Source organism: Notechis scutatus, chromosome 2, assembly GCF_049901735.1.
Source record: "Notechis scutatus isolate UNSWTSFEM ecotype Mainland chromosome 2, rNotScu1.2, whole genome shotgun sequence".
Classification (NCBI taxonomy): domain Eukaryota; kingdom Metazoa; phylum Chordata; class Lepidosauria; order Squamata; family Elapidae; genus Notechis; species Notechis scutatus.
In genome coordinates, this window is record NC_142010.1 from 8,741,700 (window position 1) to 8,760,897 (window position 19,198).

The window sequence follows — 19,198 nt, forward strand, 5'->3', positions numbered from 1 at the left end:
TAGTAAAGAAATGGGTCTATAGTTCTTAATTTGTAATGGGTCGGCCTCCTCTTTAGGAATAAGTGTAATATAGGCTTCTGACCATGATTTAGGTATCTTCTTCTTTAACATAACTTCATTCATAACTTCTAGCAATGGAAGATTCAATGATTCTTGTAGTGTTTTATAAAATTCTGCCGGAAGTCCATCTGGGCCTGGTGCCTTTCCATTGTTTTTCTTCTTGAGTGCTTCAGTTAACTCCATCATCGTTATGTTGCTTTCTAACATTTTTTCAGTCTCTTTAGGTATCTGAGGTAAATTAGCATTCTGTAAATACTGCTTAACTCTTTCTTCATTAATATTCTCTTGCATATATAATTTCCCATAGAAGTCTCAAATAATTTCCTTCTTCTCTTTGCTACCATAGCAAACTTGGCCTTGATCATCTATTAATTGCAATATTTTCCTTGATTCTTTCTCCTTTCACAATTTATATGCTAACCATCTCCCTGGTTTGTTTGCATCTTCAAAATAATTCTGTTTAGCACCTCTAATTTTCTGTGCTAATTCTTCTTTTTCTATTTGACCGATTTTGTGTTTAATTATATCCATTTTTAACTTGATGTCCTTTTTCTGTGGCATTTTCTGTAGCTCTTTTTCAAGTCTTTTATGCTCATCCTCTAAGGCCTTAGAGGCTAGTCTTTTCATGGTATTCCTTTTCCTTGTATAGTCTATTATCAAGCCTCTAGCATATGCCTTCATTGTATCCCATACATTCTGTATTGATGTATCTTCTTTTTTATTTTCTCTGAAGAAAAAGGCCAATTCTTTCTCCATCCAATGTGTGAAGTCTTTTTCCTTTATAATAGTATTATTTAATGTCCATCTAGATCTTCTTTTTTGTCCTTTCTATTTAATTGTCATTGGATTGTGATCTGCCCAAGTACTTGTTTCAATATTTATTTCTTGAATGTTAGGTATTAATTCTGTTGACATCCATATCATATCTATTCTGGACCATGATAAGTGTCTATTTGAATAGAAGGTATATTGCTTAGTTTTAGCATTTCTTTCTCTCCATGTATCTTTTAAGTTTATTTCATCTACCATTTTAAAAAAAGATTTAGGGAGAGTCTTTCTGTTTTGCTTCGTTGTTTTCTGTGCTGTATAGTCCAATTTGTTGTCTACAATTCCATTAAAACCTCCCATAACTATATTAGCATAGTCCAGTTCAATTATTTTCATATGTAGTTTTTTGTAGAATTCTTCTTGTTTGTCATTCGGAGCATATATTGCAATCAGGAGTGTTTTCATATTATTGTCCATTATTTCCACCATTAGTATTCTTCCATCATCATCAGTATAAATCAATTTTGCTGGGGTGGTCTCTTTGATATATAAAACCACTCCTCTTTTCTTACATTGGGTCAAGGAAGTAAATATTTTCCCTAATTTTGGCTGTACCAACAATTGTTCATATTGTTTTTTAATATGTACTTCTTGCAGACAAATTATATCAAATTTTAATTTCTCCAATTTATGAAAGGTTTTCCTTTTTAACAGCTGAGTTGAGTCCATTTATATTAATTGTAATCATTTTTTTTCTCTTCCATGGTTATATTTTATAATTAGGTTTAACAGCTCTCGTAAATCTTAGTTCACATTGTTCTTTGGCTTCCACCTTTCCACCTACTGCGCCTTCTTCTTTTTCAGTCGCCTTTTGGCAGTCCTCTTGGAATTAAATTAATGAGATCTCTTTTTCTGCCTCTTCCTCTTTCCTTCCAAAAAATTCTGTATAAAATAATTCCGCTTTCTCCATTGAGTCAATTCTGTGTCTCTGTTCTTGCTATGTGAACATTAAACCTTCTGGAATCAGCCATCTATAATTCACCTCTTTTTTAAGTAGCATTTTAGTCAGGAATCGGTATTCTCTTCTCATCTCTCTCACTCTTCTGGGTATTTGTTTCAAGACCACAATCTCCTTGTCTTTGTATTTCAATGTCTTCTCTTTTGCCACTTGCAATATTTGCGTTTTAATGGCTTTCTTTGTAAATCTAATGTGAACTTCTCTTGGTAAGCTAAACCTCATCCTCAACCTATTCCGTCCATCATCTTCTTTTGAGTTATTTCCAAAGCTTCAGCCAATATTTCTATCATTATCTCAGCTAGGTTTTGTCCTTTTTCTTCCTCTACGTTTTGGAATCTGAGATAGAATTCTGATCTATCCATCTCCCATCTCAACATCTCCAATCTTCTTGTCTCTTTGTTTAGCTTCTTCAATTTTTTGGAATCTCTCGTCATACTTCAACATCATTTGTTGGATGTTCTCCACTTTTTCATCGGTTTTCCCTATTTTTTGTTCAATGCTCTCAGTTCTTTGTTCAATGTTCTCTGTTCTTTGTTCAATGTTCTCTGTTCTTTGTTCGATGTTTTCTATTCTCTTTTCAATATTCTCTGATCTTGCTTGGATATTTTGAATTCCTTGCATAATCATCTGCAGAGTCACTTTTTCTTGTTCTTTTTCTTGCTTTAACATTTTCTGTATTGAATGTTGTCCTCCAGATGGTAGAGAGGCAAAAGTAGAAGTTAAATAGCCAGGAGCTGTAAATTTCCTACTCATTTTAAGCAATTCAAAATCTTCAGGTTCTTCTAAACCTTAATCCAATTGTAAAATAACCAATTGTAGTTCAAAATAAAAATAGTAAAAAAAAAAAGAAGCCCAATAATAATAATAAAAAAGGAAGAAGAAAAGAAAAAAGAGAGGACAAAATTTCTTCAGGTTCTTGTATACCTTAATCCAATCGATAATAAGATAAAGAAAAAGAGCTTAAAAGGAAAAAAAAGGAAAAAAAAGAAAAAGGAAAAATTCTTCAGGTTCTTCAACACCTTAATCCAATTGAAGGGTCTCAAATAGAAAAAAATACATAAAAATAAACCAAAAAAGTAAATAAAAAAACAAAAGTACCAGGAAAGAAAAAAAAAAAGGCCTTTAAGGCTTTCCCTTTAAAATAAAAAGCAAACGTAGAGGTTGGACTTCCAAAAAAAGAGAGAAAAACAAAGGCAAGCTCCAACAAAGCCAAAAACCCAAACAGTTATTACAAAAAAGGAGATTAAAAAAAATACAATAAAGCTGATGAGGAGGGATAGCACAACTTAGAAAAAGTAAAAAGGGCACACTGCACTTTAATTATTCAAGGCTCTTATTATAGCTCTCTTCTCCAAAAACTTATCACCTTTTCCCCCCCTACATTTCAACACCAGAGTCCAGCTGTTGATAGAAATCCAGAAGAGCACCTGTAATAATACTCTCTCATGCTCTCCCCTCTATCTTATCAAATAGCAATGTCCTTGAAAAAGAGTCTCAGTTCTTTCTTTCTCAGCTTTGTCTGGTCACAGGGAAAAGAATATTTTCAAGCCTCTAGTTGGCAGTGTTACAGAGTTCCTTTGCTCCCCCTCCTTTTCCGAGCAAAATATAATAAAGAGTTGATAAAAAGAAAAAAAAGATATTTAAAAAAAATGAATTAACTAAAGGGAGCCTCTAGCCTAAAATATTACAAAATCAAAAAGGAGAAGAAGAAAAAACCAAATAGATATAAACGAAAAAACCAGCCCAGTTTCAAAATGCAAGATCGTATATAGAAAATCCAGCAATAAGAAGAAAAAAACAAAACATTACTTTGACATTCCTGTTTAAAATCGCCACTTAGTCACTTCTGTCAAAACTTTTACAGATTCTTTCTTTCCCTTAGGGCAGGGGTCCCCAACCACCGGTCCGAGGACCGGTACTGGTCCGCGGAACAACTCCTACTAGGCCGCTGGCTTGCTGGGCGCCGCCATCTTTTTTTCATGAAAAAGTGCTTCCGGTGAGCTTTTCCGGTAGAAAGCTCACCGGAAGCACGCTTTCATCAAAAAGATGGCGGCGCTCACCTCGTGAGCTTTTCCGGGTAGAAAGCCATTTCTACCCGGAAAGCTCACCAGAAGCGCTGGCCGCTTATCTTTTTGATGAAAACGTGCTTCCAGTGAGGTCACCGGAAGCACTTTTTCATCAAAAAAAGATGGCGGCGCCCAGCTGATGCCGGTACCGGGCTGCGGCGCCCAGCTGATGCCGGTACCGGGCCGCGGTGTCAAAAAGGTTGGGGATCACTGCCTTAGGGTGTCCTTTCAGATCTTAGAGTAAAAAAAAAGTTCTCACCAAACCGGCACACTTTCTCTTTCTGCTCTCTTCCGTTTCGGAGCTATCCCAACTTCAGCAGCTTTAATGGCTGCCTCTTTGCCACTGGCAAGAAGAGCTCCTGGATCTACCAGGGACTTTGTGGCATCCCTGGGATCGGCAGTATGCGCTCTTCACTTTCACCGTCTCTTTGGGACGGTTTAGATCTGATTGGATCGTCCAGGAACAAAGATATCGGCAGCAATCTCAGACCTCCAAGATCGCATGTCGTATCGTCACGACGCCAGCTCCGCCCTCCAACACCTGTCCGATCTTGATGAAAACAAATCACCGGGGCCTGATGGATTACATCCCAGAGTTTTAAAGGAGCTGGCAGAGGTCATCTCTGAACCATTGCACCATATCTTTCAAAAATCCTGGAGCACCGGGGAACTACCAGAGAACTGGAAAAGAGCTGGTGTGGTTCCCATCTTCAAAAAAGGGAAAAAAACAGACCCAGGAAACTATAGACCAATCAGCCTAACATCAATATCCGGGAAGATACTGGAAAAGATAATAAAAAAACATCTGCCAACATCTAGAAACAAATAAAGTAATAGCTAGCAGTCAGCACAGGTTTGTTAAAAACAGATCACGCCATTTCATTCTTCAACACAGTAACAAAATTAGTAGACCAGCAAAATACTGTGGACATAATATATTTAGATTTCAGCAAGGCATTCGACAAAGTAGACCACAACCTACTTCTTAGTAAGCTAGAAAAAAGTGGAATAAATAGCACCACCACTAGATGGACTCACAACTGTCTGGCAAACCGTACTCAATGAGTAGTCCTTAATGGGTCTATGTCTACATGGAGGAAAGTAAGCTGTGGAGTGCCAGAAGGTTCCGTCTTAGGCCCAGTACTCTTCAATAACGACTTAGATGAGGGAACAGAAGGGGAACTTCCCAAATTTGCAGGTGATACTAAGCTGGCAGGAAAAACGAACACCCAAGAAGATAGGCTCAAGATCCAGATGGATCTTGACAGACTAGAACACTGGGCCATATCTAACAAAATGAAATTCAATGTAGAGAAAAGTAAAGTCCTACACTTAGGCAAGAAAAACCAAAAGTACACATATAGACTGGGTGAAACCAAGCTCAATAGCAGTAACTGTGAGAGGGATCTTGGAATCTTAGTGGACAACCAGCTAAATATGAGCCATGCAGCAGCAGCCAAAAAAGCTAATGCAATCCTAAGTTGCATTAACAGAGGATACAATCAAGATTAAGGGAAAGTACTAATACCACTCTATAAAGTCTTAGTAAGACCACACCTAGAGTACTGCATCCAGTTTTGTTCACCACATTATAAAAAAGGTGTTGACTCTAGAAATAGTACAGAGAAGAGCAACCAGGATGACTGGGGACTGGAGGCTAAAACATACAACGAATGGTTGCAGGAACTGGGCTTGGCTAGTATAGTAAAGAGAAGGACCAGGGGAGACAGGATAGCAGTCTTCCAATATTTGAGGGGCTGCCACAGGGAGGAAGGGGTCAAGCTATTTTCTCAAGCGCTTGTAGGCCAGACAAGGATTAATGGATGGAAACTGAACAAGGAGAGATTTAACCTGGAAATAAGGAGAAACTTTCTGACAATGAGAACAATCAACGAATGGAACAGCTTGCCCTCAGAAGTTGTGGGAGCGCCATCACTTGAGACTTTCAAGGAGAGATTGGACTGCCATTTGTCAGAAATGGTGTAGGGTCTCCCCCTTGGGCGGGAGGTTGGACTAGATGACTTACAAGGTCCCTTCCAACTCTGATTATCTATGTTATCTGTTATCATTGTCACTGGGACAAAGTACTCTGTTTTTCTCCCTTAACACCTTTTAGACTGTGTTAAGGAATTGTGGGTGCATTGAAAATGGTGGCTGCCTCTGGGAAATCTCCAAAACCTCAGGCAAAGTATCCCCAGGCCATATGATAAGTACCACTTTTGTCAATATTGTGCTGTATAGTGCTGCCACTGCCGAAAAAATCCAATGCTTTTGCATAGTGCCAAGACAAGAAGCAGTGATAGAGTTGCTTTACACTGTGCTGGTGACAGCAGATCTAGAATAGTGTGTTCAGTTCTGGACACCATGATACAACCAACCCCATGTGTCTATGATTCTATGAATTTAGAGGCAGTTTAGAAAATAGTTTCACAGTAGCTCCCTGAACGTGCTTGTGGTAAATGAACTTTTTTTAAAAAAGCAGGTTATTTTATTCAAAATATTAATAAAGAGTACAAACTCCAAAACCAAAGAATTTTTTTCAAAAGCAAAACAAGAATTGAAAAAACAAATAAAAAGAAAATGTACATTACAAAAGAGAAAAACAGATTTACTTTTATTATCCCCCCACTAGAATATTCATAAGCATATTGAAGCAATATTAGTTTCCTCCCCTTCTGAAGCAGGCCCAAAATTTTATAAATTTCTACCTATTTACAACCAATTCAACATTCATCTATCTATGATCTAAAGCAGGGGTCGCCAACCTTTTGGACCTCAGGGGCCACCAATCTCATAATTTTAGATCCCAGGGACAACTAACTGGTTCTGTGGGCGTGGCCTCATTTGTGGGTTTGGCTTGGTCATGTGACTGGCTGGACATGGCTTATATGTAAATATTATATTTATATAAATATTGATTTTTTTAATATAAAAGAGCAACTTTTACCCAAAATCAGGCAGATTGAGTTGCTCACAGAATCACAGATTCATTCAGTGATCTATCTATCTGCCATCGGCTAGCTCAGTCTCTCAAATTTGCTTGCCGTGAAGTTTACTTGCAAACTCCTAAAACCTTCAGTCTAAGGAAAGTTAAACTCAAAGCAAGTGAATTAACTCACAACACACCATGTATGTAAATATTCAGATATATTTTGGTCAGTAAAAAGGATAAATAGAAATTTAAGGCAAGTTTACTGAGTAAGGAGTGAGTGGGTGGAGAGGGTTCCTGTGGGCCATTTGGGCAGTGCAGCCTTGTGTTTCTGCGTAGCCTGGATAAATTGCTTTGGGGGGTGCTCTGGGGGTGAGATTTCTCTGCAGCCCACCAAAAAATTTTCACGGCCCCCCGGTTGGCAACCGCTGCTTTAGATCAGCGGCTGCCAATCGGTGCTCCACAGCCCACTGGTGGGCCTTGAGAAAATTTTGGTGGGCCACAGAGAAATCTAACCCCCAGAGCACCTCCTCAAAGCAATTAATCCAAGCTGCACAGAAACACAAGGCTGTGCCGCCCACATGGCCCGCAGGAACGCTCCCCGCCCACTCACTCCTTACCCGGCAAACTTGCCTGCTAAAATTGCCATTTTTTCTTTTTCCGACCATCACTTGTTCTGCTGTGCTGGGAGATTTAGATTAGCTAGGAAGCAGGAAATGGTTGGATTTCTTGCTTTCTAGCTAGTCTTTAGATCTTCAGCTCTGCTTCCCTTAGGACTGAAGGTTGCTCTTTTTTTATAAAAAATTCAATATGTACATACATGGTGTGTTGTGAGTTAATTTTGTGACTTTGCTTGCTAGCAAATTTTATGTGACAGACAGAGTTAGCCAATGGCAGATAGATTTCTGAATGAATCTGTGATTCTGTGAGCAACTCAATCTGCCTGCCTGATTTGCGGTAAAAGTTGCTCTTTATTAAAAAAAATCAATATTTATATAAATATATTTACATACAAGCTATGCCCAGCCAGTCACATGACCACCAAGCCACACCCACAAATGAGGCCACGCCCACAGAACCAGTTAGTGGTCCCTGTGATCTAAAATTATGAGTTTGGTGGTCCCTAAGGTCCAAAAGGTTGGCGACCTCTGATCTAAAGGCGTTGTAATTAACAGGTGAACCAACAAAATTAAACATCAAAGCACTTTGTTAACAATCTACTATTCCATTTAATTTGTATAAAATTTAGAATGGTTTCCTATTTACCATAAATCACCAGAATCATTGTCTCCGATTTGTCTGGGGTGAAATATCTTTGTTTGATTCTTATTAATAAAACTTTTTCTTAAGATTTTAGTTCAGAGCAATTAAGAAAACAGTTGTGTCTTATTTCTACAAATCATAAAAACTCTTGGTTGATCTATTTTCCAAATTGTTTTCCAGTTCGATATGATAAGTCTGTTCTTCAGTCTTCTTAAGAAAGTTCAGTTCATCATGCATCGAGTCTATTAACTCCAAATCTGTAGAAGCCACATCCGCTTCAACCTTCAAAATAGGATACAGAGCACAGAGAAGGAAAAAAAGCAGGAAAAATGGGAAAATCCCTCTTTACACCTACAGCAACCAATCATAGCATAGATTGCCTCATGCAGGAGCCAGCACTCTCCAACCAATCAACTTAGAACTGCCTGTTCTTGCCCATTCTAAAATTGTTCTGTTCCAGCTAAATTTAATACACTAACACCCCCCCCCAATTTATAGCACAAATGTTCAACATCGCATGCATGCACATCACATGTACACGCAACATTGCACACATGCGCAACAAGCTGATTGCATTTTAACCCCACCCACCCCACCCATCTTTATCTCAGCCATGCGCCATTGCTGCCTGCAGTCTTCCTTCGCCTGCCTGCCAGCTCTCAGCTAGTCCTTGAGTATTGAAGATTTGTCTTTAAATGAATCCAAAGTCCAGCTCCTCTTTAGGACAATGATGGTTTATTCAGCAAACAACAAACGCTCTAATCAGGCAAGAATGGCTAAAAGCCAGGTAAGGTTGGCATTGGGTTTGAGTTTGCTCTCTCTCCTTTTATTATCATTACCATGAGACACACCCCACCACCACACCCAGGCCTATAGGCAGTTCTAGTCCTGGTCACACCTAACCTATTATCTCTAAATGCTATTAACCCTATAACATCTCTACCTATTTCGATCCTCATTAACTGATCCCCACCTAGTGCCACCTTCACCATGTCTTACCTCAATGCTTAATTACCACCAACATGTGCCCCAACCCCCTCTAACAATATGCACTACATCAATACATGAAAAAGCCACATCCAGCCCCGTAGTTGTTTCAGAATCCGTCCTTCAGCCCGCAGTTGTCTCAGAATCTATCCTGCAGTTCGCAGCTGCGCTGAGTCATTCTAAAGCAATCTTGGCTAGCACACAAACAACAATACAGATCCGGTGTCAGCAGAGCTAAGGTGATATTCTCCATTGCCAGCTGACTTGCTGTGAGGTGTGTTTGGAACTGACGGGCTCCGAGGGGAACTCGGAGCCTGATACCAGCCATTGCTGTCTGCCTTCCACCGTGATCTGCTTATGTGAGTGAGGTTCTGCAAGCCCCGGTCTCCTATATGCTGCTGCTGCTGCCAGCCCCAGTTGACTCCCGACTCCTTGGCCAGCCTAGGCTGCCACCACTGCGGTACTGCCATCACTGCCCTTGCCACCACCGCCTCCTCAAGCTATGGTTGAATCCCGACTCCTTGCTGGCCTCGCCAGCCACCGCCGTGCCACTGCCACCCTCACCCTAACTAGCTGCCCCCGCCCCAATCCCTGTCTGGCTTGCTTAGCCGCGGGGGCCGCCCTTGCTTGCTTAGCCATGAGAGCTGCCCATGCGGCTTTCGTGGCCCAGCAAGGTCCCCCCCCCGTCCCCAGCCTCCAGCTTCCCAGGCAAGCTGGTGGCAGAGAGGAAGGCAAGCCGGGCTGACCTTTCGCAGCTCGGGTTCCCACCAGCCTGCATCTCGCTCCCCGCCTGGATTCTCCGCAGCTGCTTGGCCTTGCCTACTAGGGGCGGGGGAGGGGGCGACCAGGGAGTACAACGCTGTGGCGCCTGGGCCTGCCTCGCCCCTTCACCCGCCGGCCTAGGCACTTTGGCTGAATGCGAGCCGCATTCTGTGAGAATGGTGCGAGTCAAGCCTCGTGAGAACAGGTCTTCCTTGGTGGCCTGCACTCGGCTAAACCCTCGGCCCGGTGAGGGAGGGGTCGCAGGCAGAGGGGCAATGCGGGTGGACACGTGTTGCAGCCCCCCCGGGCAGCTGCGAGCCCCAGCAGCTGTGGTGCATCCGAGTAGCAGCAGGGGACGAGATGCGGGCTGGAGGACAGCTGAGTGGCGACGGCTCAGCCCTGGCTGGCTCACTTTTTCCTCTGGCACCAGCCACAGGACAAAGGTAAGTTTGCATTTTGCAGGCAGTTGAGAGGCCAGCGGGGTGGGAGCTTGAGGGGAGTGGAGGAAGTCCCGGCCCCTTTGTTGGACCCGGAAGCCTTGCCTGCCGGGGCAATGCAGGACCGGGTGCAAACGGATAATCGCGCCTGGTCCCTGGGACTCTAGGAGACTGGCTGGGAAGAACGTAAGTTAACGAGCAATGATGGAAATGTGTGTGTGTGTGTGTGTGTTTCAGGTGGGTCTCCTAGCTTTAGAAGGGGAGAAGGAAGGAGGAAGGGAAAGGACAGAGAGAGAAAGAGACAGGGAAAGAGGGGGGGAGAGAGGGAGAGAGAAAGAGAGAGGAAGAGAGAAGAAAGGAAAGAAAAAAGAAAGAAAGAAAAAGAAAGGAAGGAAGTGAAAGGAAGAAAGGGGGATGGAAGAAAGGGACAGAAAGAAAGAAAGAAAGAAAGAAAGAAAGAAAGAAAGAAAGAAAGAAAGAAAGAAAGAAAGAAAGAAAGAAAGATTGGTTACAGAACGATAGCTGTCAATTTGTGCCAATTTTTGGTGATAGAACAATCTGTGGGAAATGATATTTACACACATACTTATTGGCTCTCCACTCATATAAACCAGGGGGTGACCCTAACTATTTGAGAACATGTATTTTCTTAACAGGGATGTGATTATCCACTATTAACATATTATAAGATGTCAGTACTATTTTTTATATATATTATAAATAGTGATGTCTATTGCTGGTCTAAGACCATAATAAACTTATATTTTTCTTCTTTTGTTTCCTTGTATGATTTGATTGCTTATTAGTAACCTATGACTACCACTAAGTGTTGTATCTTATGATGCTTGATGAATGTATTTTATTTTTTTCTTTATGTACACTGAGAGCATATGCACCAAAGACAAATTCCTTGTGTATCAAATCACACTTGGCCAATAAAGAATTCTATCTATCTACCATATATATTTGATGATAACCCTTTGAAGAGCTGAGAATTTGTGACTGACCTAAGTCAACAAGTGAATTTAATCATTGAATGGATATTGGAACTGAATATCTTGATGTTAGAGATTATTCTAGCATATTGGCATGTTTGCTTTTTCATTGTAATGTAAATTTTTCACATCTTCTGCAACCCTTTTATAAACAATAAAAGCTACATTTTCATTTGAATCTTACAGACAAAGATGATACCAGAAGACCACATCGGACAACTGAGAATAACAAGCAATATTGAAAAGCAAAGCAGATTGAGGCAGAAATAAAAATATTCTCCATTTCCATCAGAAAAAAACTACCCAATTCTTCTCCTTCCACAGCACTTGAGAGACAAAGGAAAGAAAATCAATGAGAGATTTTGAGCTGGAAAAAGTAGAATATGTGGAACTCAAGGACACAATACACAAAAAAGGCAAGGGAGATTATTTTTCCATTCAGAAAAAGAGGAAAATATCTGGAAGTGAGTGGAGAGGAAAAGGTTAATTGGATGGGCACATCGGGCAGATAGTAATACAGGTGTTGTCTGTGAGGACGAAAAGGGCTTAAATCAAAGCACCACTAAACAAGGGATCACATATATTTTTGACCTTCTCAAGAATATCAGTGGCGAAAAAGTTCGATAGTTCTGCCGATTACGGAAAAAGCAGATGTCAAATTGCAAGTGATTAAGCAGGGAAGAATCCACTCTGGAGAAAAGCATATATAAATTATCTGAATGTGGCAAAAGCTTTTGTTAGAACAGATCCTTTCAGTTCGCATAAGAACCCACCCAGAAGAGATGCCCTACAAGTGCTTCCAATGTGGTAAATCCTTTAAGAAAAATGGCAACTTGGTGATACATCTGAGGACTCACAGCAGGAAGAAGCCATATGACTGTCCAAATTGTGGGAAACATTTCATTGGATATTCCCATTTTGTGAGACACCTGAGGACTCATGCAGGAGAGAAACCTTTTGAATGTCATGATTGTGGGAAAAGTTTCAGTTATAATTCCGAACTGGTAAGACATCAGAGAACTCACACAGGAGAGAAACCCTTTGAATGTCCTCTTTGTGGGAAAAGTTTCAGCCAAAATTCTGACCTCGTGAAACACCAGAGGACTCACACAGGAAAGAAACACTTTGAATGTCCTGATTGTGGAAAAAGTTTCAGTTACAATTCTCAACTGGTAAGACATCAGATAACTCACACAGGAGAGAAACCCTTTGAATGTCATCTTTGTGGGAAAAGTTTCAGTCAGAATTCTCATCTGGCAGAACACCAAAGGACTCACACAGGAGGGAAACCTTTTGAATGTCCTGTTTGTGGAAAAGGTTTCAGGCAGAATTCTCACCTGGCAAAACACCACAGGACTCACACAGGAGGGAAAACTTTTGAATGTCCTCTTTGTGGGAAAAATTTCAGGCAGAATTCTCACCTAGTGAGCCATCAGAGGACTCACACAAGAGAAAAACACTTTGAATGTCCTCTTTGTGGGAAAAGTTTCAGTCAGAATTCTCATCTGGCAGAACACCAGAGGACTCACACAGGAGAGAAACCCTTTGAATGTCCTGTATGTGGGAAAGGTTTCAGCCAGAATTCCAACCTGGTAACACATCAGAGGATTCACACAGGAGAAAAACCCTTTGAATGTCCTCTTTGTGGGAAAAGTTTCAGACAGAATTACGACTTGGTGATACACCAGAGGACTCACACAGGAGAGAAACCCTTTGAATGTCCTGTATGTGGGAAAAGTTTCAGCCAGAATTCCAACCTGGTAACACACCAGAGGACTCACCCAGGAAAAAAGCCCTATGAATGTCCTGACTGTGGGAAAGGTTTCAGGCAGAATTCCAGTCTGCTGAATCATCAGAGGACTCACACAGGAGAGAAACCTTTTGAATGTCCTCTTTGTGGGAAAAATTTCAGGCAGAATTCTCGCCTAGTGAGCCATCAGAGGACTCACACAAGAGAAAAACCCTTTGAATGTCCTCTTTGTGGGAAAAATTTCAGTCAGAATTCTTATCTGGTGGAACACCAGAGGACTCACACAGGAGAGAAGCCCTTTGAATGTTCTGTTTGCAGGAAACGTTTCAGTCAGAATTCCAACCTTATGAAACACCAGAGGACTCACACAGGAGAGAAACCCTTTGAATGTCCTATTTGTGGGAAAAGTTTCAGTCAGAATTCCAGCCTGGTGAAACACCAGAGGACTCACACAGGAGAGAAACCCTTTGAGTGTCCTGTTTGTGGAAAAAATTTCAGTCAGAATTCCAACCTGATGAAACACCAGAGGACTCACACAGGAGAGAAACCCTTTGAATGTACTGTTTGCGGGAAAAATTTCAGTCAGAATTGCAGCTTGGTGAAACACCAGAGGACTCACACAGGAGAGAAACCATTTGAATGTCCTATTTGCAGGAAAAGTTTCAGTCAGAATTGCTGCCTGGTGAAACACCAGAGAACTCACAAAGGAGCGAAACCCTTTTAATATTCTGATTATGGGAACAGTTTCAGTCGGAATTCCTGACTGCTGAATCATCAGAGGATTGACCCAGGAGAGAAACTGTTTGCATGTGTAGAATATGGGAAAGTTTCAATGGGAATTCTGACCCTGTGAAACACCAGAGGACTCACACAGGTGGGAAACCTTTTGAGCAACCTGATTGTGGGTATATTTCTGTCAGAATTCAAACCTGGCGATATACTGGAGGACTTATAGAGACTAATCTGACTGTGGATGATGCTACTGGCATAAATAGTTCCTTATTGCCCAAGTGGAAATCCAACTGAGGGAAAAGTTGATGAGTTTATAAAAGGCTTTAATTTCATTTCTCATCTCTCATTAGGAATGTAGGTAAAAACATACCTCAGAAGAGGTGTAAAGAGGGAAAATCAGCAACCAATCATAGGGTAGATTGCCTCATGCAGGAGCCAGCACTCTCCAACCAATCAACTTAGAACTGCCTGTTCTTGCCCATTCTAAAAATTTTCTGTTCCAGCTAAATTTAATACGCTAACACTCCCCCAATTTATAGCTGGACAGCATTGAAACCAAATTATTTCATAAGATCTTTGTGTTTTTTGTATACTTAATGGTTTTGTCAATTTATTGTCTGGTGGACATAAAATCTGTTGACATAAAATAATGTAATGTCAGGGAAGTAGGGAAAGAAAATGTAATAAGTCATAATTTATTGTCTGGTGGACAATAAATTATGACTTATTACATTTTCTTTCCCTGTTTCCCTGACATTACATTATTTTATGTCAACATGCTTCTTTTTTATTTGTACTCACACCTGTTGCCATCTGTATACATGTGTTATCTTCAAATATTGGTATAACTCCTTTCACTTCAATATTCAAATCCTTTACTAACTAACCATTATACAAACACACACACACACACACACACACACCCCATATCATCTCTGGACACAATTCTGATAATGCTATGAATTGTGCTGCAGCTGTGGAAAGCTGTGGCATCTGAAGTCTGTTTTCTAGATTTCCAACTAGTTAGCGTATTTGCTAACATTATAACAAATCCTGACATTGACTTTCTATCTTATACATCATCAGCCCAAAAACTGTCTACAAACTATTTCAATTCCAATGCACTTGGTAGTTGTAAATGCAATCCTAAAAATCCATGGCTCCCTTTCAGTAACACAATATCCTTTTAAACCAGTGTTGTTGTGTAGGTTGTAATGTGCAATGGTTTAAAATGTTAACTGAATTGGTAATATATGGCCACAATATGTGAAAAATACTGCATAACAGACCTCCTAGGACTGCCTGAGAAAAGTTCCAGATTATGAATTGTTCAATTTTTGATGGTTTGATAATCTGGTGTCATGGAAGTTTGTATATTTTCACAACACTCCATATAATTTTAACAATTGTTCTATTTTCTTCTTTTGACTTAAACATACCCTTCCTTGTAATTTCTGTATTTGTACTCCAGAGTAGTTCTACAATGAACTATTGCAGGAACTGGATATATCTAATCCAGGGGTATCCAAACTTTTTTCAAGGAGGGCCAGATTTGGTGAGTTGAAAATGTGTGGAGGCCGACCATTCAGCCTGACATTTTTGAACCATTAACATTAAAATGAGAAAAACACAGGCTGGCAGGGATGAGTGACAGGCTGAGCCGGCAGGGAGAAGAGGCTGCGGGCCGCTCGATATTTGAAAGCAGGTGGCAATTGGCCCCCAGGCTGGACTTTGGACATGCCTGATCTAGTCTAACACAGAAAAGGTCTGGGGTGATATCATTTGAGGGACTGAAACAAGAAAAGGGGGTGGACCTATTGTCCAATGCCTCTCAGAGCAGCAGAAAGAGTAACAGAGGGAGACTTATCAAAAGGTTATCGACCATGGAACCAATCTAGACTTCAGGGCGGAGGAGGTGTGGCTGTTGTTATCAGAGAATCTCTAGTAGCCTCTAGAAGCACTGTTCAGCAAATCCCCGGCTGTGAGACCTTTTTTCTTAGATTGGGCTCAAGGGATCAGGTGGGATAGCCTCCCTGCTGCATGGCAGCTTCCCTACCTGGGCTCCTGGACCTTGGCGCAGGACTGTTGGTGGAATTCCCCAGATTTCAACCTGCCTTCTCTGTGGGCGGAGGTAGCCCAAGATTTCATGGAAACCATCACTTCCACGGACCTGTCCCAGATTATCCAGAGTCCGACTAGTAATAGTGGTCACACTCCCGTTTTGGTGTTCTTGTCGGCGCAGTGTCTATGTGACCTTGGAATTGGTAGACCTGCCCTTGGTTCCAGAAGAAGCTGGGGGTTATAACTGCAGATCTATTCTGCAGGCCATTCAAGCTCTTAGTCACTGTTTGAATAGAAAGGTCACTGAGGTTCTGGATGGGATTGCACCCTTGCAACCTCTCCTCACCCATAGACCTCTCTGTACCCCGTGGCATACAGAGAAACTGAGAGGGATGAAACGCATGAGGAGACTCTAGAACGCCACTGGCGGAAGACAGGAGATGAACTTGATCGAACAGGGGTAAGAGCTGCTACTAAACCTACCTTGTGATTCATGCAGCAAAGTGTGAATATTTCTCCATACTAATTACGTCTGCAGATAATCGCCCAGCGACCCTCTTTAAGATGAGCCATCTCCTCCTAGGGAAGGAGGAGATTGAGGTCCACTGGAAGGGGCATGCAGAGGAAGTTCTGGATTTTCTGGAAGACAAAATCGCTTGACTTCGTTCCCAGTTACATGCTGGTGTGGTTGCTGCTCCAGTGAAAGCTCCTGAGGCAGATTTTTGCCCTGTTATCTGGGAACGTTTTGACCCTGTTGCTCCTGAGGAAGTGGACAGGATCCTAGGGAGTATTCGCGCAAGCACCTGTATTTTAGACCCATGTCCCTCCTGGCTTGTGAAAGCTTGTGAAAACTTCCCAGGAGGTGAGAGGCAGGTGGACTCTAACAGTGATTAATGCTTCTCTACAGGAGGGGACGGTGCCCCAGCACTTTAAGGTCCACCCTCTTCTTAAGAAACCATTGGTAGACTCCACCCGGTTGGATAATTTCCGATCTGTTTCCAATCTTCCCTTTTTGGGGTAGGTTGTTGAGAAGGTGATTGCGCAGCAGCTCCAGAGGTTTCTAGATGAAACGGATTATTTCGACCCCTCCCGCCAGGATTCAGGCCTGGATTTGGGACAGAAACGGAATTGGTTACACTTTTGGATGATCTCTGACAGGAGCAGGATGGGGGTAGTGCATCCATCTTTGCTGTACTTGACCTCTCAGCAGATTTTGATACCACTGACCATGGGATTCTCCTAGTGCGGCTTTGGGGGATGGCAGTGGGAGCCTTGTGCTGTCTTGTTTCACTTCCTTCCTCTGCGGCCGCTTTCAGTCAGTGTTGATAGGTGGGGAGAGATGCAGCCCTCTCCCACTGCTTTACGGGATTCTGCAGGGCTCAGTACTCCCTCTGTTCCTGTTCAACATTTATATGAAGCCGCTGAGTGAGATCATCCATCACCATGGACTGAGGTATCACCAATATGCTGATGATACTCAGCCGTATGTCTCGGCCCATGGTGAGTTAAGTGTTGCTGTGTCCTCCCTCTCGCAGTGCCTGGAGGCTGTTAGGGGCTGGATGGGAAGCAATGGCTTGAAACTAAACCCTTGCAAGACCAAGTGGCTCTGGGTTTGGGGTTCGTTGGCTCAGGCAGAATTGCCACGTTTGGTCTTGGATGGTGTGGCACTCCCCTAAACAGACCCTGTCCATAATCTAGGGGTTTTCCTGGATTCACGACTCTTGCTCAAAGAGCAGGTGGCGGTCGTGGCCAGGAGGGCCTTTGCGCAACTGTGGGTTGTGCACCAGTTACGCCGTTTCCTGGACCAACGGTCCCTACTCACAGTCACTCATGTCCTGGTCACTTCCCATCTTGATTATTGCAACATGCTGTACATGGGGCTGCCACTGAAGAGCATCCAAAAGCTCCAATTGGTGCAAAATGCATTGGCCCGCATGGTTTTGTGCAGACCTCCGTGTGCACATGTGTCACCTTTCCTGCAGGAGCTGCATTGGTTGCCGATTTGCTTCCAGGTGCAATTCAACGTGCTGGTTGTCACCTTTAAAGTCCTTCATAGCTTGGGACCAGGCTATCTGAGGGAGCATCCCTTGCCAGTCACATCTACCCGAACCATTAGAGCAGGGAGGCAGGAAATGTCGCCGGTCCCATCCCTGAGGGAAGTACACCTGGTGGGACTCAGAGCGGGATGGAGCCCATCAAATGGCTAGTGTGATCTGCTGTTGTCAGGGCGTGGGGTGGGAGTTATGGAGTTATTTTTTATTTTCCAAATTTTGTTCTCTTGTAGTTTACTAATTTATTTGATTCTTTTTATTTGTTTTTATTGTTTTTTATTTTTATTTTTTGTTTTAAATATGGTTTTACATTGTGTAAGCCGCCTCGAGTCACCATGGGCGAATAGGCAGCAATAAATAAACAAATAAAAAGACATGCAACTTAGAATCAAGGATAAATTTCCTTTCAGTGAGAACAATCAGTGGAAATGCTTTGCCTATAGAAGTTGTGTGCTCCATCAATGGGGTTTTTAAAGAGGAGACTGGACAGCCATTTATCTATGATCTATAAAGGCATTGTAATTAACAACAAAGTTAAACATCAAAGTACTTTGTTAATAATCTACTGTTCCATTTAATTTGTATAAAGTTTACAAGATTTATTTACAAGAAATCACCGGAATCATTGTCTCTGATTTGTCCGGGACGATATATCTTTGTTTGAATTTTATTAATAAAACTTTTTCTTAAAATTTAAGTTGAGAACAATAAGTCAACAGTTGTGTCTTATTCGCCCAAATCCTAAAAGCTCTCGGTTGTACATTTTCCAAATGGTTTTCCAGTTAGATATGATAGGTCCATTCTCCAGTCTTCTTAAGAAAGCCCAGTTCATCATTCATTGAGTCTATTAGCTCCAAATCCATAGGAGCCACATCCTTTTCAGCCTTCTCCAAACGAAACTGCAGTTTCCAAACCATGTTGAGGGGTCTTTTAAGAATCGACTGTGATCCCCATGGGAGCTTCTTGGAAAGAGCTCAGGCTCACAAAGCCATTCATTTGTGTGCGCTCATAATCCCAAACTCCTCCATGAGTCCCAGAGGAAGGGGACCTCCCAGAGCAGAAATGTTTTTTTCTCACCAGGATCCTTTACATCCTTCTGGCTAATCCATCAGCTGGATATGACAACAATTCTTTCCTCCCCGTGATGTTTCCAGGAAATGACATCCACCACAAATGGATTTATTTTCTGGGTCTAATAGGGACAGTAATCCATCAGGGAATTAATTTCCAAATGAAATCAGAAAATTTCCAAATGCAGAAAATTTCCAAATGAAATCAGACAAACTGAGGCAAAATTGTAGTTTTGTATAAATGAATAC

General features: G+C 41.8%; 1 protein-coding gene across 7 annotated transcripts in view; it reads left to right on the top strand.

Moving 5' to 3' along the window:
- Positions 1 to 19,198, top strand: part of LOC113432086 (uncharacterized) — a 110,475-nt gene that overhangs the window by 62,522 nt on the left and 28,755 nt on the right. For 3 of the 7 annotated variants that reach the window (XM_087953087.1, XM_087953090.1, XM_087953088.1), the window contains exon 2: positions 11,472 to 14,099. In XM_087953087.1, coding sequence (XP_087809213.1) covers positions 12,005 to 13,759 — 1,755 coding nt within the window. In that variant the 5' untranslated portion in view covers positions 11,472 to 12,004 and the 3' untranslated portion in view covers positions 13,760 to 14,099. The other 4 variants (XM_087953086.1, XR_015747055.1, XM_087953091.1 and 1 more) reach the window with 4 other exon arrangements.